General features: G+C 41.7%; 1 protein-coding gene across 6 annotated transcripts in view; it reads left to right on the top strand.

Annotated features, from left to right (window-relative positions):
- The first annotated feature begins 280 nt into the window (after positions 1-280).
- The window catches only part of MICU1 (mitochondrial calcium uptake 1), a 217,284-nt gene continuing 192,224 nt past the window's right edge, over positions 281-25,340 (top strand). For 2 of the 6 annotated variants that reach the window (XM_073353622.2, XM_073353623.2), the window contains exon 1: positions 285-522. In XM_073353622.2, coding sequence (XP_073209723.1) covers positions 386-522 — 137 coding nt within the window. In that variant the 5' untranslated portion in view covers positions 285-385. Of the gene's footprint in view, positions 729-25,340 lie in introns of all 6 variants that reach the window. The other 4 variants (XM_078853821.1, XM_078853824.1, XM_078853823.1 and 1 more) reach the window with 4 other exon arrangements.

Here is a 25,340-nt window from a genome sequence, read left to right as displayed (position 1 = left end):
CTCCTGAGTTAAGCAATATCTTCGGGATCCCTCTTTGGCGGGTGCAAGGTATTATCCTCACTACACACAGCCCCAGGCCAGTTACACGCTTCCACCTCCAGGGAGAGGGGCCAGGCAGGCGGGGAAGCCAAAGGAAACGTCCCTGAGCTCAGGACGCCCCAGCTCCCAAGATGCACGTTGGTAAAGAGGTCCACGTCCAGCAGGCTGGGCGCCCCAGAATGCACACGCTATGACATCACATGGAGACGTCATGACGCGTGGGTCCTGCCTGACAATGCCGTCACAGAGAGGCGGAGGTCAAGGCGCAGGCAACGGCAGAGCTCCTCAGTCCTACACCCCAGCGACGGTCCGTCCCGCCCCGGCTCTGGTCCGCCACCATCCCAGCATGCCTCTGCCGACGGAAGAGCGGCGGGGGCGGGGCCTTTCTGTACGCCGCTCCAGTTTTCTCTGTACTCGGGAGGGCGGAGCTGGTTGCTGGGGCAGGGGAGTGTGGCGTCGTCGCTGCGGAGCCCGGGACAGCGGGTAAGAGCGGCCGGCCCCGCACCCTCCTGAGGCGGGGGCTGTATTCGCAGAGCCGAATGCACCGAGAGGGCACAGAGGTCTCTGTGGTGAACCGTGACTCTCCGCGGTGGGGCGGGCCGGGTGGCTCGGTACCCTCTGCTGCTCCGTCACGCCCCCCATCCAAGTCTGCGAGCCCGGTTTGCCGCAGCCTTTGCGGAGGAAGCTCGGTGCGTGTCAGCAATGGGTTGAGGGGTCTGCGGGGGGAGGCGGCTGGGGGCCGCCCTCAGAGGAGCGCTGGGGGTCCTGACTTATCAGAGTGCTGCCATTCACTCGTAGGGTCATGATAGAGGGCAAAGTGGGGCTGGCCCCATTGTCCACAGCTCAGTGCCAGAGGCCGGGTACAGCCGCTGGGGCAGGGAACAACAGTCCAGCCTAGCTGCTGGGATGTGGGAGGATAGAGGGGTTCCTCCTACTTGGGGATAAACTTGGCCATACCCCCGCCACCCCACATCTGAGCTGCCTGTCCCAGTGTCGGGAGTGTGGGGTCTCTTCCCCCAGCTGCAGTGCCTCGCTCTGGGGCTTGGCCCTTCCAAGAAGCAAAAGTAACCAGACTGGTCAGTTTCACTGCTCCTCTTAAAGAATCCTGTGAGCTTCCAGAGAAACTAACAAGACAGCTTCACTCTGCTGCTTGGGAAACCTCTGATCATCAGCTGAGTCACTGAGTTGTCAGACAGCACTGCTTACACTCACTTTCAGAAGGGGATAAGGACCATATAGGGGGAAGATACTTGTAAAAAATTATAAGTTCTAGAAGCTTTTTTTAAAAATGAAAGCTTAAACTCTATAGAAATGCATGATTCCCATACTTGACAGATAACACTTCCTGCTTGCAAAAGGTAAGTAGGTGAGTGGATTTTCCAAGCTCTGATTAATTAAATTGCATATTTTGAGTTCTTTATGTAGAATATATCCCCTAAATTGTTCTAATATTTTCAGGATATGTGACTTTAATGATATTGTAAGAAATCTTTTCCTCATGTTGTGCTTCTTGAATAGGTAACTCAACAGCATTCAGAAAAGTGACCCAAGTTGCAGACCTAGTATGAGTGAAGTCCAAGATTATTCCATGGGGGCAATCTTAAAAATAAACTGTCCTGTTCTAAAACAAACGTCCCTTTATTCGCCATCTTCAAATATAGTATACGGCTCTTTCAAGCAACACTGCCTATAGCAGTGGTCCTCAAACTTTTTTTGTTGCACCTCTCCCCCCTTACTCTTAATGGAATCCATCCATCCACCCCCAAACCCTCCCTGGAGTGGCAATCAGCAGCCAGGGGCAGAAGCCTGAGCTGGAGTGACACTGGGAGCAGAGTGGGGCTGGGTGGTGCACCCTATCCTCCTTCCTCAAATGTTCCTCTGTGCCCCACAGTTTGGGGACCACTGGCCAATAGAATAACAATCCTATTTGGCCCTCGAGGCCACTAATTTTACAGTTTTAAATAATGAGTATATTTTGTTTGTATTCTGGGAAGAGTATTTCAGTGGCCTTCAGCCTTAATGTTAGTTACAACTCCATATCAACCTTATATTGTAAATCAGTGGATCTCAACTTGGGTACGTGAACCCCTGGGGGTATGCAAAGGTTTTCAGGGAGTGCATCAACTCACCTTGATACTTGCCTAGATTTACAACAGGCTTCATAAAAAGCACCAGCAAAGTCGGTACAAACTAAAATTTCACACAGACCATGACTTATTTATACAGCTCTATATACCGTACGTACCCTGAAATGTAAGTTACAATATTTATATTCCGGTTGCTTTATAACTATATGGTAAAAATGAGAAAGTAAGCATTTTTTTTCATTAATAGTGTGCTGTGATACTTTTGTATTTTTATGTCTGCTTTTGTAAGCAAGTAGTTTTTAAGTGCGGTGTAACTTGGGGGTGACAAATCAGACTCCTGAAAGGGGTACAGTAGTCTGGAAAGATTGAGAGCCCTTGTGTAAATAGATCAATGGCATTATCCAGTTCAATAAGCTGGGTTTCCAAGGAGCAGAGAAGTAAGTATTGATAAAGAAGGAAAAAAGTCTGAAAAAGGACACTGATGTCGAAGTTTTGGAGACATAGTGGGATTTCATGGAGGGTTCATGCCACAGCTCTAGAGGAGAAGGCAAAAACCCCAACCCTACTTCCTGAAAGTCTTCACCATTGGACAGAGTTATGACTGGTGGCTAGCCAAACCTAGCATTACAATAAGAATATCATCTGCAAAAATTCCTGTAAGGGGAAGCAGGTTCATCAGTTCACATCCAGTCAAGATTGCAAGTGATCAGAAGTTATCATCATTTGATTACTCAGTTGTAAAATGAACTGGTGATGGAAGTTCAGCATCCTAACTGACATTGTTTATCAGGAAGGATGAGTGACAGAACCTGGAGATGCTCATTCTGTAACAAGGGCACATAGGTTGGAAAAAGAAATTAGCTTGTCTCTTGTCAATGCTGCACTAATTTTAATGGATAGGACTTTAGTCCCCAATACTGCCAAGGTAATAGTAATTCCCTTTTAAGAAAGTTGGCTAAACCTTATATTCAGTAACTTTTTTGTTTCATTCCTTTTCCTTTCAAATTATTTAGGGATATGTACATTTTGCCTTTTATTATTGGGGTAGCTTGTCAACATTAATATAATGGGGGCTCGGCCCTATTTTAATCAGAATTGGATTGGATTGTTCCAGGTGCTATATACACATAGGAATACACAGTCCTGTTTCATTGTGTACAACTGTGCCATGCTTTAAAGGGAAAAAAACTGTAATGAAACTCAGTGACTGAAAATTAATTCTTCCCTTTTCAAACTCAGTCTAAACCAGATTCTAAACCAAAAATTCAAGTCCTAATTCAAGACCTAATTCGATGTAAACATGCAATACAAGATTTTAGTGTTTGTTGTATTGGGTATTGTGTTAACAATTCATACTTATTATGGCTATATTTTATGGAAAATTAATACATATTTTGAAATAATCCACTTCAAAAGGAATTTGGTTTTGCAAACCGAACAGCTGTGTGGGTGATATTTTTCACTTATGGTCTGGGTGAGCCTTCCTTCTAATCTTCAGCAGATATGTGAGCTTCAGCTATCTTCATTTGTTTTTATAATTCTGTGTATAGATGTTACTTTAACAAACTTGAGTTTTCTTCTCCAAATTATATGTGGCAGCCTTTGGAATGGTTACTTCCTAGTACTAAGAAACTAAGATATTAAAAAATATACCTACACAGCAAAAGAGAAACCATGTACAAGTTCCAAGTATCAGAGGGGTAGCCGTGTTAGTCTGTATTCACAAATAAAAAACGAGGAGTCCGGTGGCACCTCAAAGACTAACAGATTTATTTGAGCATAAGCTTTCATGGGCATAAGCTTTCTTCACAAGTGGGGGTTTTTACCCACGAAAGTTTATGCTCAAATAAATCTGTTAGTCTTTAAGGTGCCACCACACTCATTGTTTTCAAGTTTCGAAATAATCTAAAAAGCAAATTGCTTACTCAAGCATATACGTCGTATGAGGACTTATGCCCTATATGGGGATTTTAGCTTTAAGCTATGTTGCAGGAGCCATACTCATCGCTCAGTCCATTCCAGTCCTAATGTTTTCTATCCATTTTGGTATAAAATTAAATTTAATCTTTCAATTGCACAATTTTAAATGTGCTACTGATTTCTGTATTTACTTAGACTCATAGCCTTTAAGGCCAGAAGGGACCATCATGATCCATCTGAGCTCTTACCTGTTGCAGGCTACAGAACCTCACCCACCCACTCCTGTAGCAGGCTCATAACCTCTGGCCAAGTGCCTGAAGTCCTCATAGCTTCATTTAAAGAAGTTCAAGTTACAGAGAATCTACCATTTACTCTAGTTCAAGCCTGAAAGTGTTCCATGTCCCAGGCTTCAGAGGAAGGTGAAAAAAACCTCAGTGTCTCTGCCAATCTGACGCAGGGGAAAATTTCTTCCTGGCCCTGAGCACGTGGGAAGGACCTGCCAGCCAAATACCCGGGAAAGAATTCTCTGTAGTAACTCAGAGCCCTCTCTCTTTAGTGTCCCATCTCTGGCAACTGGAGGTAATTTGCTAATAGCAATTGTGGATGGGCCATATGCCATTCTAGGCAGCCTCATCATACCATCCCCTCCATAAACTTATCAAGATAAGTTTTGAAACAAGTTAGGTTTTTTGCCCCCACTGCTCCCCTTGGAAGGCTGTTGCAGAATTTCACTCCTCTGATGGCAAGAAACCTTCACATAATTTTGAGCCTAAACTTATTTATAGCCAGTTTATATCCATTTGTTCTTGCACCAACATCAGCCCTTACCTTAAATAACTCCTCTCTCTCCCTGGTGTTTGTTCCTCTGATGTATTTATAGAAAGCCATCATATCACCTCTTATCCTTAGTTTTGTTAGACTAGACAAGCCAAGCTCCTTAAGTCTCCTCTTATAAGGTAGGTTTTCTATTCCTCTGATCATCCTAATAGCCCTTCTCTGCACTTGTGCCAGTTTTAACCAGAATTGCACACCGTATTCCAGATGAGGTCTCACCGGTGCCCTGTATAATGTCAATAACACTTCCCTATTTCTACTGGAAATACCTTACCTGATGCTTCCTAGGATTGCATTAGCCTTTTTTACAGCTGCATCACATTGGTGATAAGTGGTCATCCAGTGATTGACCAATACACCCAGGTCTTTTGCCTCCTCTGCTTCTTCCAACTGATATGTCCCCCACGTTTAGCAAAAAATCTTTGTTAGCCTAAGTGCATGACTTTGCAGTATTGATTTTCATCCCATTTCTTTTACTTCAGTTCTCAAGGTTTGCTGAAATCTTTTTGTATGATATTCTGCTCCTCCTCCATATTGGCAATATCTCCCAACTTTGTGTCATGTGCAAATTTTATTAGCTCACATATACTCCTTGTGCCACAGTCATTAATGAAAATGTTAAATATGATTAGTCCCAAGATGGATCCTTGAGGAACTCCACTAGTAACCTCCCTCCACTTTTTTATTTACCTTTCAGCATGACCCATTGCAGTCACCCCTTTAACCAGTTCCTGACCCACCTTTTGATTCTTATTAAGCCCCATCTTTTCCAATTTAACTAATTGCCCGTGTGGAACTGTATCAAATGCTTTGCTGAAACCCAGGTAGATTAGGTCTACTGCATGTCCTTCTTCAAGAAGTTATCTTCTCAGAGAAAGAGATCAGGTTGGTCTGGCATGATCTACCTTTTGTAAAACCATGTTCTATCTTACCCTATTTACCTCTATGTTGTTAACTACTTTCTCTTTCAAAATTTGTTCTAAGACCTTGCATAAAATTGAGGTCAAACTAACAGGTCTGTAGTTTCCTGCATCATTTTTTCCCTTTCTTAAATATAGATATTATTTGCGTTCTCCAGTCATAGAATATAACCCCCAAGCTTACAGATTCATTATTATTGGGCTTGCAATTTCATGTGCCAGTTCCTTTAATGTTCTTGAATGGAGAACATCCGGGTCCCCCAATTCATCCCATTACGCTGTTTGAGTTTGATTTCCACCTCAAATGTGGTAATTTCTACTTTCATATCCTTGTTCCTGTTAGCTACCCTGCCACTATCTCAAGCATCTCAGTGCCCTTATTAAAAACTGAGGCAAAGTATTTGTTTAGGCGTCGGGTCATACCTGTGTTCTCTTATCTCCATCCCGTCCTCAGTGCTTAGTGGTCCCACTTCTTCTTTCCTTGTTTTCTTTGTATCTGTGTAGATAACGAACATTTTACTGTTGGTTTTAATTTCCTTTGCGATGTCCAACTCTGATTGGCTTTTGGCAGTTTTCACTTTTCCCGTACATTTTCTGACCTCCAAGAGGTAGCTTTGCTGATCCATCCCTTCTTTCATTCCTTCTAGGCTTTCTGTTTTGAGATGCAAACCAACCCAATGAAGAAGCAACCCCTCCCTACAAATATTTTCCCCTTATTTGGGATGCAGCCTTAAGATAGTTATGGAAATGGACTGGACTGAAGAACTTGAGCATCTGAACACGAAGGAGGCTTGGAATTATTTTAAGTCAAAGTTGCAGAAACTAATTCCCTTAATGTTTTTAAAGTTGTCTCTCTTAAAATTAGGGACCCTAGTTGCAGACCTATTTTTCTTTCCATATAGTTTAAATTGAATTAACTCATGATCACTCAAACTAAGCTTTCTTCTACAGCCAGTTCTTTTTTGATGCCTTTGCTGCTTACCAATACTAAATCTAAAATCGTGTCACTTCTTGTTGGTTCGGTGACTGTTTGGTGAAGAAATCTGTTGGCTATCACATCCAGCAATATCTGGGCCCTACCATTATTAGTAGCACTTATCCTTCAGTCTATATCTAGAAGATTAAAGATTAAAGACTAAAGATTAAAGAAGATTAAATACCATAATCACAAAATTCCCAATAGTATTTATTTCATTAAAAATATTATTGGTCTCTGTCCATATCCAACTTGGATCATGTGAGTCTGTAGGAGACCCCAACCACTATCCCGGTGGAGTGTTTGTTAGTTTTCTTTCCCAAAGCAATTTTTGACTCAAACAGATTGTTTTAGCCATTCCATCACTTCTAATTTCTTGTTTCAGAGTAACAGCCGTGTTAGTCTGTATTCGCAAAAAGAAAAGGAATACTTGCGGCACCTTAGAGACTAACCAATTTGTTTGAGCATAAGCTTTCGTGACCTACAGCTTATGCTCAAATAAATTGATTAGTCTCTAAGGTGCCACAAGTACTCCTTTTCTAATTTCTTGACAGTCTGCTTCATCATTAATATACAATGCTACTCCATCACCCTTACCTTTTTATTTCTGTCTTTCCTGAACAGCATTTATCTTTCAACACCTGTATTCCAGTCATGATTACTATCCCCCCACCTGTTTCTGTTATCCCTAAAATATCTGGTTTTCTCTTACATTTTGTTACCTGGGCCCCCTGCATTTGTGTACAAACATCTTAGCTGTTTCTGTTTTGATCTCAGCCAGATTCTTTGTCCAATTAGGTGCAGTCATTTTATTGCTTGTATCGCCTACCTGACTGTTACTGTCAGTGGTATTGGCACTATCTTTCCTCTTGACCATTCTCCTACCCTCTGTTGTTCCTTTCTCCATTGCTGTATCCTCCCAGTTGATTTTCTTCTTGCTCCATAGTAGAATCAGGCATGGTGATTATGTAAGTATCTCCCAGCTGTCTCCCCCAAATTCCTAGTTTAAAGATTTTAATTAGATGTGCCAACCTCTGGCCCAGAAGACTGTTTCCCTCCCTATTCAGGTGACATCCATCACATAAGAACAGTCCTCTGCCCGTGAATGCCTGCCAGTGGTCGAATACCAAAAAACTGCTCCCTATAGCACCATTGCTTGAGCTATCTGTTGATCAACATATTTTCTTGTCTTCACTTTTCTCCTCAGGGAGTGGTAGAATCCCAGTGAAGATCACCTGAACCTCCATTTCTTTAAGCATCTTCCTCAGCCTGGCATAGTCTTCCTTGATGATGCATACCGTAAGAATCTAGCAATATCATTGTCCTTCATGTGGGAAGCAATCTGTGGATTCTTTCCAGCTTCCATTTGGATCCTCTTCAGCTTCAGGTCCGCATATTATATCTTCGCTGCTGGCAAACAGCACATCCTTCTGTTCTCCAGATAAGTTCTGGTGACAGGCCTGTTTGTTCTTAGTCGGGACGTCCCAGTCATGTAGATCTGCTTCTTCCAGTGTTGGTGCAATTCTCTGGCCTTCCCCCTTCTGTTCTTTCTGGCTGCAAGTCATATTGTCTTCTGTTCTCTCTTGCAATCTTCAGTGAGTCATCCTCTGGCTATCTCCATTGTCTCTTGCCCTCTTCTTGTAGGACTAGCGCTCTTTTCTCCTTCCTTCTCTCCCATCTTCTGTTGCTGCCTACCTCTCCCCTTCTTTTTCCAAATTAGCAAACATGTTCCTCAGCTCTTTCTTCTTCACTAGTTGGTCTGTTCCTCTGCCTTTGTTCTCATAGTCACATGCTTCCACTGTTCACTTTCTTAATCCAGCAGTCTACCCTCACAGTTCTCTGGTCTAGCATGCGTCTACAAGTCTTGAGGCTTCCCTCCAGGCTCCTCCTTTCCTTCCCTCTATCCACTCAAATCCCCTTTAAAACTCAGCTATAGTTTCTAACTGCATCTCCAAACCTCAAATCTTCTCTTGTGTCAGATCTATCAGATTGCACTTAATACAAATGAATCACTTTTTAGGTACCCTCTCCAGAACAATGTACGTGCCACAGCTTTTATATCCAGTTATCTTCATTGTCTCTTTCATTCCTTGGGTCTCTACCATTGCTACCTCCTGCTGCTGTCATAGTCTTCCCTCCTAAGCTGCTGTCAAAAAGGAAACTCTCACTCCTCCCCCCTGGCTTTCAGCTCTATTTTCTAACTTCTGTGCTGCTGCACAGTAACTACAATTCTTCATTCCCCTGTCGACCACTGCAGCTAGCTGCCCCTGCTTCTGCTACTCCAACTAAAAAAAACTCCAACACATGTAAGCACATTTGTCTTGTGCTCATTCCCTTTTGTGTCACAGGGTGGAATTGCCCTAATGGGGTTGCTGAGGATTCCCCTTGTGTTGGAAGAGCATCCGTTCTCTAGGGCACTTGTTACTGCTTCTCCTCACCCCACTGTGTAATGAGTGTGTTGGGGTTGTTGGTGGAGCACACTTCTGCTCTGGTTATCTGGGATAGGTGGAATGTCCCAGAGTTATTCTAACTTGCGCTGAGAAAGAACCAAACCAGATACTGTCTTCTTCAAGATGAGGGTGGGGGACTAGAGATTGTAAAGTCAATTATACTTCTCAGATGCACCAAGCAGAGCTTGGGAATACCTGATGATTTGTACTTTTATCTTGATTCTGTTTAATAAGCAGGGATAAGGAATAGGGACTTAATTTTTTTCAAATTAAAGTTTCGATTCTTGAGCCCTACAATAGAACAATTAAAATATTCTGCAATTATGCAGCAAGAGACTTGGCTGCATGACCATATTACACAGGAGAGACTGACAATATGCATATGATTAGACTAACCTATCTTTTGTGTTTATATTGCCTTCATCACCATAGTATTTAAGCTCCTCACAATCTTTAAACTGCATCTTCACAACTCCCTGGTGAGCAATTAAGTGACTTGCTCAAGGTCACACAAGGGAGTCTGCAACAGCAGGAAATCAAACCCACATCTCCTGAGTCCCATGCTGGTGCCACTAGACCATCTTTCCTTAAATAATACTGCATAAAAAAGGATCTTGAACCATGAAACCTTAGATTAAAAGTCAGATGCTGTACCAATTCAGTTATTTGGGCTCATAACCAGGACTGGTAAAACCTAACCGAGGAAAGGTTCTTTTCTTCAGTCATCCCATATGCTCCAATCCTAATTCAACAGGATTTAGCAGGTAGATCACTGTGGCAATGGATCTTGATCAGTATTGCAAAGCCTATAATATGTTGTACCTGAGAAATCATCAACCAATATCTTGTATTGCAAATATGGGGTCAGGAACATGTTTACTAGGAATTCCAAACCACAGCATTACATCTGCAGCGGCACAGGAGCCAGCAAACAGAGCTGTAATCAGGGGAGTTTGAGTGGGAATTCTGTTGGAGGAGAAGATTAACAAGATTTCGGTGGGAAGGCTATGACGGATACAGAGGCAGCAATGGGAGTGACCCAAGTAGTGGAAGACACAATGAAGATGACTGGATGTGGAAGCTGCAGTATGTACATGATCCTGGAGGGTGTACCTGGAAAGAGTTTTGTCTGCATGAAGTACTGTCTGATAGAGCTGATGGAAGAAAAGATCCGAGGATTGGAGATGCAGGTTGAAAGTCTGGTTGAGTAAAGAAGGGGGTTCGAGCGGATTATGGAGCAAAGACATGAGGCAGCTGAAGGGAAAAGCTCAGACTCGCAGATGGAAGCAGGACCGAAGAACTTTGAAGGGAGACTGCTGGGTGAATAAAATGGACAGTGGAAGCATGTGACTAAGAGAACCAGGCAGAGGAAAAGACGGGCTAGTGAAGGAGAAATAGAGCTCAAGAACGGGTTTGCAGAGTTGGAAAATGAAGAAGGGGCTCAGCAGGTGGTCACTGAAGGTGGAAGGGCAAGGAAGAAGAAAAGAGCGGCTATTCCTATAGGAAAAAGGGAAGAGTCAATGGAGACTACAGCAAATATGAGTCCCAGGAGGATACAGGATGGGTTGAAGAGGATTACAAGGGAGACTAGGAATGGAAAGAACTTGTAGCCAGAGGGAATAGGGGATAGACCGGAGAATCGCACCGTCACCAGGAAAAGGCAGGTCTACTTGATCGGGGACTCCTTACTGAGAAGAATGGACAGGCCTGGAATCAGAGCTGATCTAGAGAATAGAAGGGTGTGCTGTCTTCCAGGTGCTAAGATACGGGATGTGGACCTGAGGTTGAAGAGGATCCTAAAGGGAGAGGGAAAGAATCCACTGATCATCCTTCATGTGGGAACAGATGATACCGATAGTCTCCCTTGATATGTTCCAGCAAGAATCTATGCCAGGCTGGGGAAGACGCTTAAGGAAATCAAGGCTCAGGTGACCTTCAGTGGGATTCTGCCTCTTCCTAGAGAAGGGCAACAAAGGTGTGACAAGATTATGAGCATCAACAGATGGTTCAGGCAGTGGTGCTATAAGGAGGGCTTTGGGATGTATGGCCACTGGGAGGCATTCATGGACAGAGGACAGTTCTCTCGGGATGGACTTCATCTGAGTAGGGAAAGAAATAGCTTTCTAGGATGGAGGCTGGCACAACTGATTAAGAGAGCTTTAAACTAGGAATTTGGGGGAGATGGTTGGGAGATGTCCAGGTAATCTCCACGCCGGATTTTAACATTGAGAGGGAAGAAAACAAAGTAAGAAAGGATACAGCCGTGGGTAGGTGGAAGGGCAGTGTGGATACCAGTCTAATAGGTCATACTGGCTGTAGAATGTCCATGCCTAATCGGGTAAAGAATGTGAGTGAGGCCAAACAGAAAAAATTAAGATGTTTGTACACCAGTGCGAGTAGCCTCGGTAACAAAATGAAGGAACTAGAGCTACTGGTGCAGGAAGTGAAACCAGATATTCTAGGGATAACAGAAACATGGTGGGATAGTCGTCATGACTGGACTCCAGGTATTGAAGGGTATGTGCTGTTTAGGAAAGACAGAAATAAAGGCAAAAGTGGTGGAGTAGCATTCTATATCAATGATGAGGCAGAATGTAAAGAAATAAGAAGGGATGGAATGGATAAGACAAGGTCTGTCTGGGCAAAAGTCACATTGGGGAAGAAAACTGCTAGAGCCTCCCCTGTGATAGTGCTTGGGGTGTGCTATAGACCGCCGGGATCTAATTTGGATATTGTGACATGATAAAAAACCCCTGCTTCAATCAGACAAGAGGAGGAGTTGAAGCAGAGTGGATTGGTGTTGGAGCAGAGAGCAGTTTGGAGGGAAGCAGAGGAGAGTTTGGAGAAGTTCTGCAGTGGGCTAAGAAGACCAAGACTCTCAGTAAAGGGACACCTGGTTTGTGCAGAGGGAGGGCAGGAAGCCCCATAAGTTGAAGGGCAGGAGAGGGAAGTAGCCCAGGGGAAGGAACCACTAGTTCTAGTGGTTTACCGCTATCCCTAGGGCCCCTGGGCTGGGACCCGGAGTAGAGGGCGGGCCCAGGTCCCTCCCTCTCCACTCTACTCCCCTCCTCTAAGACACTAGTGGGGCAGTTAATACCCCAGTTCAGGGGCAAGAAACGGTGCCCTGAACCCCCGCCCAAGAACAGATAGTGGGAGATCCATCGTAGTAGTGCCGGCAATTTGCCACAATATGGATAGAGCCTTTTTAAATGTTTTTAATGAAGTAAATACTAATGGAAACTGCATGATCATGGGAGACTTTACCTTCCCAGATATAGACTGGAGGACAAGTGCTAGCAATAATAATAGGGCTCAGATTTTCCTAGATGCGATAACTGATGAATTCCTTCATCAAGTAGTTGCTGAACCAACAAGAGGGGATGCCATTTTAGTTTTGGTTTTGGTGAGTAGTGAGGACCTCATAGAAGAAATGGTTGTAGGGGGCAACCTTGGTTCAAGTCATCATGAGCTAATTCAGTTCAAACTGAATGGAAGGATAAACAAAAATAAATCTGCGACTAGGGTTTTTGATTTTCAAAAGGGCTGACTTTCAAAAATTAAGGAAATTAGTTAGGGAAGTGGATTGGACTGAAGAACTTATGGATCTAAAGGCAGAGGAGGCCTGGGATTACTTTATGTCAAAACTGCAGAAGCTATCGGAAACCTGCATCCCAAGAAAGGGGAAAAAATTCATAGGCAGGAGTTGTAGATCAAGCTGGATGAGCAAGCATCTCAGAGAGGTGATTAAGAAAAAGCAGAAAGCATACAGGGAGTGGAAGATGGGAGGGATCAGCAAGGAAAGCTACCTTATTGAGGTCAGAATATGTAGGGATAAAGTGAGAGGCTAAAAGTCACGTAGAGTTGGACCTTGCAAGGGGAATTGAAACCAATAGTAAAAGATTCTATAGCCATATAAATAAGAAGAAAACAAAAAAAGAAGAAGTGGGACCGCTAAACACTGAGGATGGAGTGGAGGTTAAGGATAATGTAGGCATGGCCCAATATCTAAACAAATACTTTGCTTCAGTCTTTAATGAGGATCTTAGGGATAATAGTAGAATGACAAATGGGAATGAGGCTATGAAGGTAGATATTACCATATCTGAGGTAGAAGCGAAACTCAAACAGCTTAATGGGACTAAATCGGGGGCCGCAGATAATCTTCATCCAAGAATATTAAAGCAATTGGCACATGAAATTGCAAGCCCATTAGCAAGAGTTTTTAATGAACCTGTAAACTCAGGGGTTGTACCGTATGACTGGAGAATTGCTAACATAGTTCCTATTTTTAAGAAAGGGGAAAAAAAAGTGATCCGGGTAACTACAGGCCTGTTAGATTGACATCTGTAGCATGCAAGGTCTTGGAAAAAATTTAGAAGGAGAAAGTAGTTAAGGACATTGAGGTGAATGTTAATTGGGACAAAATACAACATGGTTTTACAAAAGGTAGATCATGCCAAACCAACCTGATCAGCAAATTTGCGGATGATACTAAACTGGGAGGAGTGGTAGATACGCTGGAGGGGAGGGATAGGATACAGAAGGACCTAGACCAATTGGAAGATTGGGCCAAAAGGAATCTGATGAGGTTCAATAAGGATAAGTGCAGGGTCCTGCACTTAGGACGAAAGAACCCAATGCACAGCTACAGACTAGGGACCGAATGGCTAGGCAGCAGTTCTGCGGAAAAGGACCTAGGGGTGACAGTGGACGAGAAGCTGGATATGAGTCAGCAGTGTGCCCTTGTTGCCAAGAAGGCCAATGGCATTTTGGGATGTATAAGTAGGGGCATAGCGAGCAGATCGAGGGACGTGATCGTTCCCTTCTATTCGACATTGGTGAGGCCTCATCTGGAGTACTGTGTCCAGTTTTGGGCCCCACACTTCAAGAAGGATGTGGATAAATTGGAGAGAGTCCAGCGAAGGGCAACAAAAATGATTAGGGGACTGGAACACATGAGTTATGAGGAGAGGCTGAGGGAGCTGGGATTGTTTAGCCTGCAGAAGAGAAGAATGAGGGGGGATTTGATAGCTGCTTTCAACTACCTGAAAGGGGGTTCCAAAGAGGATGGCTCTAGACTGTTCTCAATGGTAGCAGATGACAGAATGAGGAGTAATGGTCTCAAGTTGCAGTGGGGGAGGTTTAGATTGGATATTAGGAAAAACTTTTTCACTAAGAGGGTGGTGAAACACTGGAATGCGTTACCTAGGGAGGTGGTAGAATCTCCTTCCTTAGAGGTTTTTAAGGTCAGGCTTGACAAAGCCCTGGCTGGGATGATTTAACTGGGAATGGGTCCTGCTTTGAGCAGGGGGTTGGACTAGATGACCTTCTGGGGTCCCTTCCAACCCTGATATTCTATGATTCTATGATTCTATGATCATCTTCTTTGAGAAAGTAACAGATTTTTTAGACAGAGGAAACGCAGTGGATCTGATTTACCTAGATTTCAGTAAGGCATTGGATATGGTGCCACATGGGAATTTATTAGTTAAATTGGAAAAGATGGGGATCAATATGAAAATTGAAAGGTGGATAAGGAATGGTTAACAGGGAGACTACAGCGGGTCATACTGAAAGGTGAACTGTCAGGCTGGAGGGAGGTTACCAGTGGAGTTCCTCAGGGATCGGTTTTGGGACCAATCTTATTTAATCTTTTTATTAGTGACCTTGGCACAAAAAGTGGGAGTGTGCTAGTAAAGTTTGCGGATGATACAAAGCTGGGAGGTATTGCCAATTTAGAGAAGGACCGGGATATCATACAGGAGGATCTGGATGACCTTGTAAACTGGAGTAATAGTAATAGGATGAAATTTAATAGTGAGAAGTGTAAGGTCATGCATTTAGGGATTAACAACAAGAATTTTAGTTATAAGCTGGGGACGCATCAGTTAGAAGTAATGGAGGAGGAAAAGGACCTTGGAGTATTGGTTGACCACATGATGACTGTGATGTGGCCATGAAAAAAGCTGATGCGGTCTTGGGATGCATCAAGCGAGGTATTTCCAGTTGAGATAAGGAGGTGTTTGTACCGTTATACAAGGCACTGGTGAGACCTCATCTGGAATACTGTGTGCAGTTCTGGTCTCTTATGTTTAAGAAGGATGAATTCAAACTGGAAAAGGTACAGAGAAGGGCTACTAGGATGATCCGAGGAATGGAAAACCTGTCTTATGAAAGGAGACTCAAGGAGCTTGGCTTGTTTAGCTTAACCAAAAGAAGGCTGAGGGGAGATATGATTGCTCTCTATAAATATATCAGAGGGATAAATACCGGAGAGGGGGAGGAATTATTTAAGCTCAGTACCAATGTGGACACAAGAACAAATGGATATAAACTGGCCATCGGGAAGTTTAGACTTGAAATTAGACGAAGGTTTCTAACCATCAGAGGAGTGAAGTTCTGGAAAAGCCTTCCAAGGGAATCAGTGGGGGCAAAAGACCTATCTGGCTTTAAGATTAAACTCGGTAAGTTTATGGAGGAGATGGTATGATGGGATAACATGATTTTGGCAATTAATTGATCTTTAACTATTCATGGTAAAGAGGCCCAATAGCCTGTGATGGGATGTTAGATGGGGTGGGATCTGAGTTACTACAGAGTTACTACTTCTTTCCTGGGTATCTGGCTGGTGAATCTTGCCCACATGCTCAGGATTCAGCTGATTGCCATATTTGGGGTCGGGAACGAATTTTCCTCCAGGGCGGATTGGAAGAGGCCTTGGGGTTTTTTCGCCTTCCTCTGTAGCATGGGTCATGGGTCACTTGCTGGAGGATTCTCTGCTCCTTGAAGTCTTTAAACCATGATTTGAGGACTTCAATAGCTCAGATAAACCAGGTGAGAGGTTTATCACAGGAGTGGGTGGGTGAGATTCATTGGCCTACATTGTGGAGGAGGTCAGACTAGATGATCATAATGGTCCCTTCTGACCTTAATATCTATGAGTTTATGTGTAAGACCCTGTTTATTGCCCCCTCGTTCTCCTTTAGTCTTAGTTTTCCCATTATATACTTTTTATGTATTTGTTCAGTTTCTTTCTGTCCAAATAACTTTGCTGTATTTTCATCGTATATCAGTCTCATGATTCAAAACATTCCCTTAAATTGTCGAATATTCTGGTATCATTTGTTAGTACACATTAAAAAGTATTTTGATGCAACCCCCTCCTCCCCCACTTTATTTATGGCTTAAAACTGCTTGCTTTCTGAATCATCAGTTTGGCTGCAAAAGTCTGTGTGCTATTCATTACTCTCCCCCCCCTTACTCTCAACAAGAAATTTTAATTTCATGCTCTGAAGGAAAATGAATGATGTGATTCACTTATCTCATTAATCATTTCTTTACTGACTGATTGAGTCTCTGGACTTCCCTGTACATCATGTTAAACTCTTAGTAGAATTTCTTCCTGGAGGATTCCCATTTTGCCTTTCTGATATCCAGGTTCATAGGATCCACTGGTTTAGAAAGACATGTCAGCAAACTTTTTCACAGTAGGGCACCTAATTAGGATTCCTCAAATTATGGTAGTTTTGGGACACTATCAGGTTTAAAACTAACTTTTTAAAGACTAAATTTTCTTTACCTCTTATAACAAATATCGTAGCAGATTGGGAAATTGGAAACATCCAAGAAAAAAATGTGACTTCTTATACCATTAATGCTGACTTGTTCCCTCTGAATTTCACTCACGAAGTGAGTTTCCCTTACTTGCTGTCATGCACTAGCACAGTCCTGCAGCGGCTGGCTTGCATGTACTGAAGGGGAATCTTTTTTTAAATCCAACAAAATATTTTTTAATAGGAAAGAAAACTTCATGGAAATATTTCAGGTGATCTTAGATTTTTGAAAATAACCCCCCTAGCCTAGACCTTAAATTTAGGTCTGTATCTGCTTGGCAGTGTCCCTTTTAATATGAACTTAGTTCCAAATCAGTCTTTTTTTCTGTTTGATTGAGTAGGCGGAGGAGAAGTGTGGTTACATTTCAGATTTATCAGTACTGCTTATTTCAACTGACTTCTTTCTGCTGAAAGGAAAGAGAATAAAACCTACTTTCAAAGAAAATATAAGGATGTTCGTGTTTCAGACAGTGTTCATATCTTGGTCTATAATTCCTTAAGTGAGAGAGACGCATCATTATAGCTGGTTTAAGAATTTAATCTTAAATTTATATGTAGAAGTTGCGTTAAATGTATTTGGATGAATTTGCTTTGTTCATTGCAATGTAATTGTAGTCAAGTCAAATACTTCTCCCGCTGGACTGGGCTCTGTTGTCAGAACATAATTTTTTTTCTTTAAAGTTTTCCACTGTTGCTACCAGTGGTGCTGCTCGTAGTTTATACTTATGTTTCCATTACCACCATCACCAGTGTTTTAACACTGCTACCCAGAATAAGTATGATTGCAATGGTGCACAAGCGTTCTGTGTTTATGGATAGGTGGTGTGTTACAGGTAGCATGCTAGAAGGTTGCAATCGTGATGGTAATGCGAACGTATTTTAGTGTAGACAAGATTTCACTTAGTTACTGTTCAGCATCACTCATTTGGAAATTGGGTCTGTCCTATATATCCCTTTGCGCTCTTCTTGTCCTTAGAGGTTAGGTATTTTCGATGCATCATTAGGACTGTGCTTTTAGAGTGACATGCCTCATGAAAGAGAAGACAGTTTGTCTCTTTTAGCTGGAGAATCTTAGCAGAGTAGTTTTCAGATGTCTTCACTCACTGTCTCCTCTTAGATGTTGAAGACTGTGTAACCTCTTTGTGATGGTTGGTTTGAAATTCTCATCCTAAAGCCTAAGGGATTGTAGCAAAACCAGATCTATTAAAAATACGAAGAGAAAATTGGATTAAACCAAACTGTAGACTGTGATATGCTCTGCAGAAAATCATCTAGATAGGTGTGCCTTCATGGTGTTTTAAAAAAAGCAGGGTGGATTTGATTTTAAATCACTAGTCAGGAAGACTCAATTTAATCATGGATTTCTATGTAAAAGTGCATTCTTGTTGGTTGTTATAACCTTAATACATATGCTTCAGAACTAAGAGAGAGATGTAGGTTTCATTTTTAGAGGGTACACACTATACATTTTTAAACAGTTATTTATTTTGAAAACTTTACAAATTAGTTTTACAGCTATATCAGAAAATGAATGATTTGTTATTTCATTTACCAAAGGTAATTGAAGCAGATATTTATGAAGTAATTGGGAGGTGAGCTATCGCCAATTCAACAGGTTAATCATTAATATTTGGAGGATATTCTTGCCATGCTGTATTAGGAGGAGAACATCACCAGACAGACATTTAAATTGTTTTATTTAACTAAAACAATGTTATGTATTCTGGATTTTTTTCTTCAACAGCAAACATAGAATATTTTAGCAAAACAAGTATATGAATTTTTGAATTTAGTTAAACGTTCAAGTTTTTTTTAAAATTAGGTTTGTTTTTGTTAAAATTGTTTAACTAAAATACTTAAATGAAATATTTTTTAAACATAAAAATGTAAATAGTCTATGTAAGCCAGGTCAACATGAGAAACTTAAAATATTGGCTTCTGCAGCTAACTCGGTCGTCTTCACGTTCAAGTTTTTCTGCTTTTTAAGGTCCCAAACGATTTCTCAATTTGGAACGAATTAGTCCAAAGGAAGAAAATATTCTTTCTACACCGGCAGAAGAAGTTACTGCTGTTAAAAGTGAGATTATCACTTCAACGGTCTCTGAATCCAAATGCTTAAGTGACTTCCACCCGTTCACTGGTGTGACTTTCTTTAAAACATCATCAGCAAACATATATTTCTTGAACGATTCTTATTCCCAAACTGGGTCTTTCTTATGACCTGCTGCCATTATAGGTTTTCCCTTATAGTGAGAGAATGGTATGGTAGATCTCAAATCAATGAAGGCTACACTCAGAAAGACACCCCCTCCCCCCCGCACATCCGTCTTCAGGGTCAGGTGAGCATTATCTTATTGTAGTCCCTAACTGACCAAGGGAAAGGGTGGCGGGGGGGCTGACTCACTTGAGAGTCCAACAGATCCTTTGGTGCTGCCTAGGCCAGTGTCCTTTGTCTCTGTGAGGCTGGGCTGGGTTTGTCCAATACATGCCCTGATGAGGTGTGAACTGCCCCTCTGCTCTTGGAGAGTTTTTGCCTGAGCTTGTTTTAAGCCACGAGGACACATTTTCAGCCTCATAACTATACACATGAAATTACAACCTATAACGTTACTATAACAACAATACTCAGGGCATCATGAGCCTTCTGAAGACACCTGACATGAAAAACTTTGCATTGGATACCACACAATCATTTTATAAGGTTGAACATGGGGGTGGAGGGTGTTTCCCCGAGGTACAGTGTGTCAGAATGGGTTGTTGCACTTGAGGCCAAAGCCTCAGCAGTGCTTGTGGTCCCCCCAGGAGCATGCCATGTGGTCGTGCTACTGGTGTTGGGAATGGGGCAGGGGTGGCTTCTGCTCCTTGGAGCTCAAGCTGGCAATTGACCCCTTCCCCCATTCCCTGGGCAGCTCTAACAGCCCACATCCGCTGCTGCTGCCCATGGGAACCAGGGTGAGTCTACAGAAATCTGAGGCTCTAAGCAGCTGCTTCGTCTGCTTCTAGCTACAGTTGCTTCTTTGTGTAAGGTCTTTCAGTTCTAACTGCCAGGATAGTTTGATCTTCCCTCCACGATCTCACCTGCGATGGTATTTACCCAAATGTACCCTCTAAGGAGGAGGAATCTCATATGAAATGGCCATTGTACGTGTCCCAGATCCATTCAGGATTGCCTTAATTGCCTTGCATGCAAGGTCTTGGCTTCTGTTTTTCCTGTAACATTTTAACACTTTCCAAGTTCTTGGGAAGCTGTAGACACATGGGACTTTTTTCCTTAACATCTTATCTAGACTGGGGATTTCAGCCGTCAGTGGCTGACCACCAGCATTAATCTGTAGCAGTGTTGTCAATCTTAAAAGTTCAGAGGTTGCATATCAGCTCCCTCTTTGTAAGAGTGTCTTAAAAATGAGATTTTTAAAAAAAATATAGGTGTTTATTTTATTTCCGTTCTGTTTTTGGAGCCTTGAGGGGCACTCCAATCAGGCATACAACTGCACATTCAAGTTATTTAAATATCTGTCTCTGTGCTGTCAGGCTTTAGAATTAACACACTAATATGATGAATGAAGGCATTTCATACCTCAGTTGTTTGACTGTCTAAAGCAGGCCCCGGTTGTATGCTTTTAAGGTTGCTGAGACTATTTTTTGAAAATTAAGGTTTGCATGCTACAGAATCTGAATCTTTCCTGGGAGGCAGGTCTAGGCTTTGACTGACCCAGTTTAGAGAGTGTTAAGCACAGTACAGTATATTCTGCTGCCTTTGCAAAAGCCAAAGCACTTGGTGTTTGGCTTCAGAATACTCCGAGTCCAAGTAAGCTCTTTGGCCAATATTTCTCATGTTTAGTGCAAAACACAATGCACTAAGCAATTAGGCCTATCAGTTTTCTTGATTCTATAGGGAGCTTTTTGTTAATGTTTAGTATAGTTCTTGTCTAAAAGAGTTTGATAACTAAAATAATATGTAGCTGGAATGTCAAAATGGTGAGAGTTCAGAGTGTACTTTTAATTTCATAAAGGACCTATTTTCTTCCATTGTATACACAGCGAATCACTAACTTATAAAACAGAAGACACTTGCAGATTTTACAAATTTAACTTTTGTTTTCAGGTTTTGATGAGACTGTCTGTAATGTAGAAAATATCATATGCATACACATACACACTACTTCAAAGCATGGGTTCTAAACCTGGGAGTTGTGATGGTGATTCCTGTGGTGATGTGCTTCCCATGCTCCTAAAAGGGAAAAGGGTCCTGGTTAGATCACGGCAGATTCCTGGGACCTCTTGATGGCACCTAGCAGAGGATGTATTGTGTGCATAGGGTTTCACAGGGCTCTCTTGGTTTAGATATCTACACAATAGTTAACCAAAGCGTGGCAGGTGACGTCTATACCGAAAGCCAGTAGCCTACTGGTTGACATAATCATTATGAAATATATGTACAGCTAATATTTAAGGAGCTCTGTATCTATACTAATCATTGTGTTGTTAAGGTCTTGGGGTTAAAGCAGGTCACTAGGAGGTGACATACTTCAGAAATGTTCCTTTCAGGCAGGAGGGAAAACACCTTCTGGCCATTTGTGTATTGGTATGCCTGTTTGCATACTGAGCCAAGTGTGGACTGAGAGACCGTGAAATCTACAAAACCGGAAATCTACAGGAATAAACAAATGAGGGGCGGGGTATCCAGTTTATGAATAAAACGAACTGACAGTGTGTTTGTCTCATGAAAAGAGGGTCACGGTCAGCCTGGCTGTAAAGTGCTGCAGGTATTTTGGATGAGCAATACTCTACAAGACGTGAGAGTATCTTGTTAACTAAGTCTACACTCAAGAATGCGTGTTATGATTTTATTTTATATACATTTGTTTCCATCTAGCAACTGAGCTATGTGTGTTAAAGTATTTTTTATTTGATTTCTTTTGTTGCTGGGCTTTGCAGGTCCTGCTTTTCTCACCACTATAACTAGCGCACAAGTTTTTGTTTTAGCATAAATAGAAGCCAGAAAATATTTGAGAAGTGGGCAAGGAGCTCTCCTTGATGGCTAAGCACTACTTCCCTCTGTATTAAAATGGAAAAGGTCATCTGCAGAATTGCATATTGTAAATACAGTAATCATGTTGCATTTACTAACACCATTTAAATTATTAAAACTAAAATTAGTACAAATCTGATGTATTTTTTACTACTCTGCATTCCTCTCAGCTTGGACACTGAAAATCAAGTCACTTTCAGTTTTGTTTGTAGCTGGATTTACTTTCTGGTTCTCTGTGCAGCAGTGTTTGAGTTTCTCAGTCTTTTTCTTTTAGTGTTAAGTGGTGCAAGGATTAAGCACTATGAGAATAGCCTCGATTTAGAAAAAGAAGTGGCATCAATGATTTTTGCTCAAATTAGTGAGGAAATTAATACATGGATTCTTTCTTTCTTTCTGCATGATCAGTAGCTAGATATTCTGGACACCTATTTGGACTGCTTTCAAGAAATAAGTGGCTGATCAGTGGGTATGGAGGTGAGAACCAATCACAGCTATTATGTAACATAGTCAGATAAATCTTCGGGAAGTTGCTTAAAATGCTTTACTTATTTGATCAGAAAGTTAAAACCAGTTTAAATGTGAAAAATAAATATGATGCACATGCTAAATAGAGAGGAAAATAAATACCTATGAATCTTATTTATACCAGACCAACAATTGGACAAAACAGGTTTCGAAGTTAGCTACATCTTCACTATTTTATTCCCACATTAGATGTCATCTTATGATAAATTGATCCATTTAATAACCAAGTGTTTCCTTTAAATACTTTTAATGAAATAAATACTATTTGGAATTGTGTGATTCTGGGAGATGAAAGTCTCCCATCTATAGATTGAAGGACAAGTGCTACTAATGGTAGGGCCCAGATATTCCTGGATGTGATAGCCAACAGATTTCTTCAACAAATTGTCACCAAACCAACAAGAGATGGTACCATTTTAGATTTAGTATTGGTAAGCAGCAAGGACGTCATAGAAGAACTGGTTGTAGAGGACAACCTTGGTTCAAGTTATGAGCCAATTCAGTTTAAACTAAATGGAAGGATAAACAAAAATAGGTCTGCAACTAGGGTCCTTGATTTGAAAAGGACCAATGTTAAAAAATTAAGGGAATTAGTTAGGGAGGTGGAGTGGACTGAAGAACTTGAGGATCTGAATGTGGAGGAGGCTTGGAATTAGTTTCTGCGACTTTGACTTAAAGTATCATAAGTCTGCATCCCAAACAAGGAGAAAATATTTGTAGGGAAATGGATGAACAAGCATCTCAAACAGGTTATTAAGAGAAAGCAGAAAGCCTACAAGGAGTGGAAGGCAGGATGGATCAGCAAGGAAAGCTATCTCTTGCATGTCAGAAAGTGTAGGAAAAAAGCAACAACTGCCAAAAGCCAAGCAGATTTGGGCCTTGCAAAGGAAATTAAAACCAATAGTAAAAGGTTCGTCGGCCATATAAACAAAAAGAAAACAAGGAAAGAGGAAGCGGGACTGCTAAAAACTGATGGGATGAAGATTAAAGATAATCTAGGCATGGCCCAACACCTCAACAAAATGTTTGCCTGTTTTTATGTTTTTAATAAGGGTAACAATGAGCTTTGGGTTAGTGGCAGGGTATCTAATGGAAATGAGGCTGTGCAAGTCAAACTCAAAAAGCTTAATAGGACTGAATCAGGAGGTCTGGATGTTCTCCATCCAAAAATATTAAAGGAACTGGCACATGAAATTGCAAGCCCAAGAGCAAGGATTTTTAATGAATCTGTAAACTCAGGGGTTGTCCTCTATGACTGGAGAATTGCTAGTATAGTACCTATATCTAAGAAAGGAAAATATGATCTGGGAAGTTGCAGGTCTGTTTGTTTGACTTCAATTATATGCTAGGTCTTGGAACAAATTTTGAAAGCGAAAGTAAATAAGGGCATATAAGTAAGCAGTAATTAGGATAAAATGCAACATGGATTTACCAAAGGTAGATCATGCCAGACCAACTGATCTTTCTTTGAGAAGATTATTGATTGATTTGTTTATTTTTAAGACACAAGAAATGCAGTAGATCTAATCTACCTGGATTTCAGTAAAGCTTTCTGCTACTGTTCCACATTGGAAATTATTAGTTAGATTGGAGAAGATGGGTATTAGGTGGTGTCAGGGTTTCCTCCCCACTCTGAACTCTAGGGTACAGATGTGGGGACCCGCATGAAAGACCCCCAAGCTTATTTCTACCAGCTTAGATTAAAACTTCCCCAAAGCACAAATTCTTTGCCCTTGGATGGTACGCTGCCACCACCAAGTGATTTAACAAGAATCAGGGAAAGGACCACTTGGAGTTCCTATTCCCCCCAAGCCCTTACACCCCCTTTCCTGGGGAGGCTTGAGAATAATATCCTAACCAATTGGTTACAAAGTGATCACAGACCCAAACCCCTGGGTCTTAGGACAATAGAGAAATCAGTCTGCTTCTTAAAAGAAGCATTTTATTTTTTTTAAAAAAAGGTAAAAATCACCTCTTTAAAATCAGGATGGAAAATAACTTTACAGGGTAACAAAAGATTCAAAAACACAGCAAAACTTCCTCTAGGCTTAGTTTCAAAGTTACAGAAAGCAGGAATAAACTTTCCTCCAGCAAGGGAAAAATTCACAAGCAAAACAAAAGATAATCTAACATGCCTTACCTGGCTTTTACTTATCAATTTTTGTAATATGAGAGACTTTTAGGATGGTTTATAAGAGAAGGAGTTTTCTCACCTGATGCTTCTCTGCTTCCCAAGAGAACACACAAAAACAAAGCCTTCCCCCTGCCCAAGATTTGAAAGTATCTTCTTTCCCCATTGGTCCTTTTGATCAGGGGCCATCCAGGTTATCTGAGCTTCTTAACCCCTTACAGGTAAGGAGGAATTCTAGGCTACCCTTAATTGTATGGTTATGACAGATGGTTAAGGAACTGGTTAGGAATTTCCCCCCAGCTCAGATCAGTAGAGACTCTGGTTGTATTTCATATTCCTCTTCAGCATGGAGCCCATGTCACTTGAAGGTTTGAACTAGAGTAAATGGTAGACAGTAACTTTAAGTCTTTAAATGAACATTTGGGGACTTCAGTAGCTCAGCCAGAGTTTATGGGTCTTTTACAGGAATGGGTGTGTGAGGTTCTGTGGCCTGCGATGTGCGGGTCAGACTAGCTGATCACAATGGTCCCTTCTGGCCTTAAATTCTGAGTCTAAATGTTGATGGCATAAAAACTGGTATTCAATGGGTAACTCTCTGGCACATCATTATATTAAATAAACCGCCAGGTGCCATCTGTTACCAAGCCTATTTAAATATCTTGATCACTCACTTATAACATGCCAGTACCACCTGTTTGGAAAAAGGTGAACTAATTGAAAGGTGAGTATCTTGATAGTCTGGAATCTTGGAATGTACCTTGTATGCTCAATAAAGCTCAATAAACAAGTTAAAAGACGGGTCTGTAACCGCTT

This window comes from Lepidochelys kempii, chromosome 7, assembly GCF_965140285.1.
Source record: "Lepidochelys kempii isolate rLepKem1 chromosome 7, rLepKem1.hap1, whole genome shotgun sequence".
NCBI classification, from domain to species: domain Eukaryota; kingdom Metazoa; phylum Chordata; order Testudines; family Cheloniidae; genus Lepidochelys; species Lepidochelys kempii.
The sequence above is the reverse complement of the archived record's forward strand: the minus strand, read 5'-3'. Positions and strand labels throughout refer to the sequence as shown.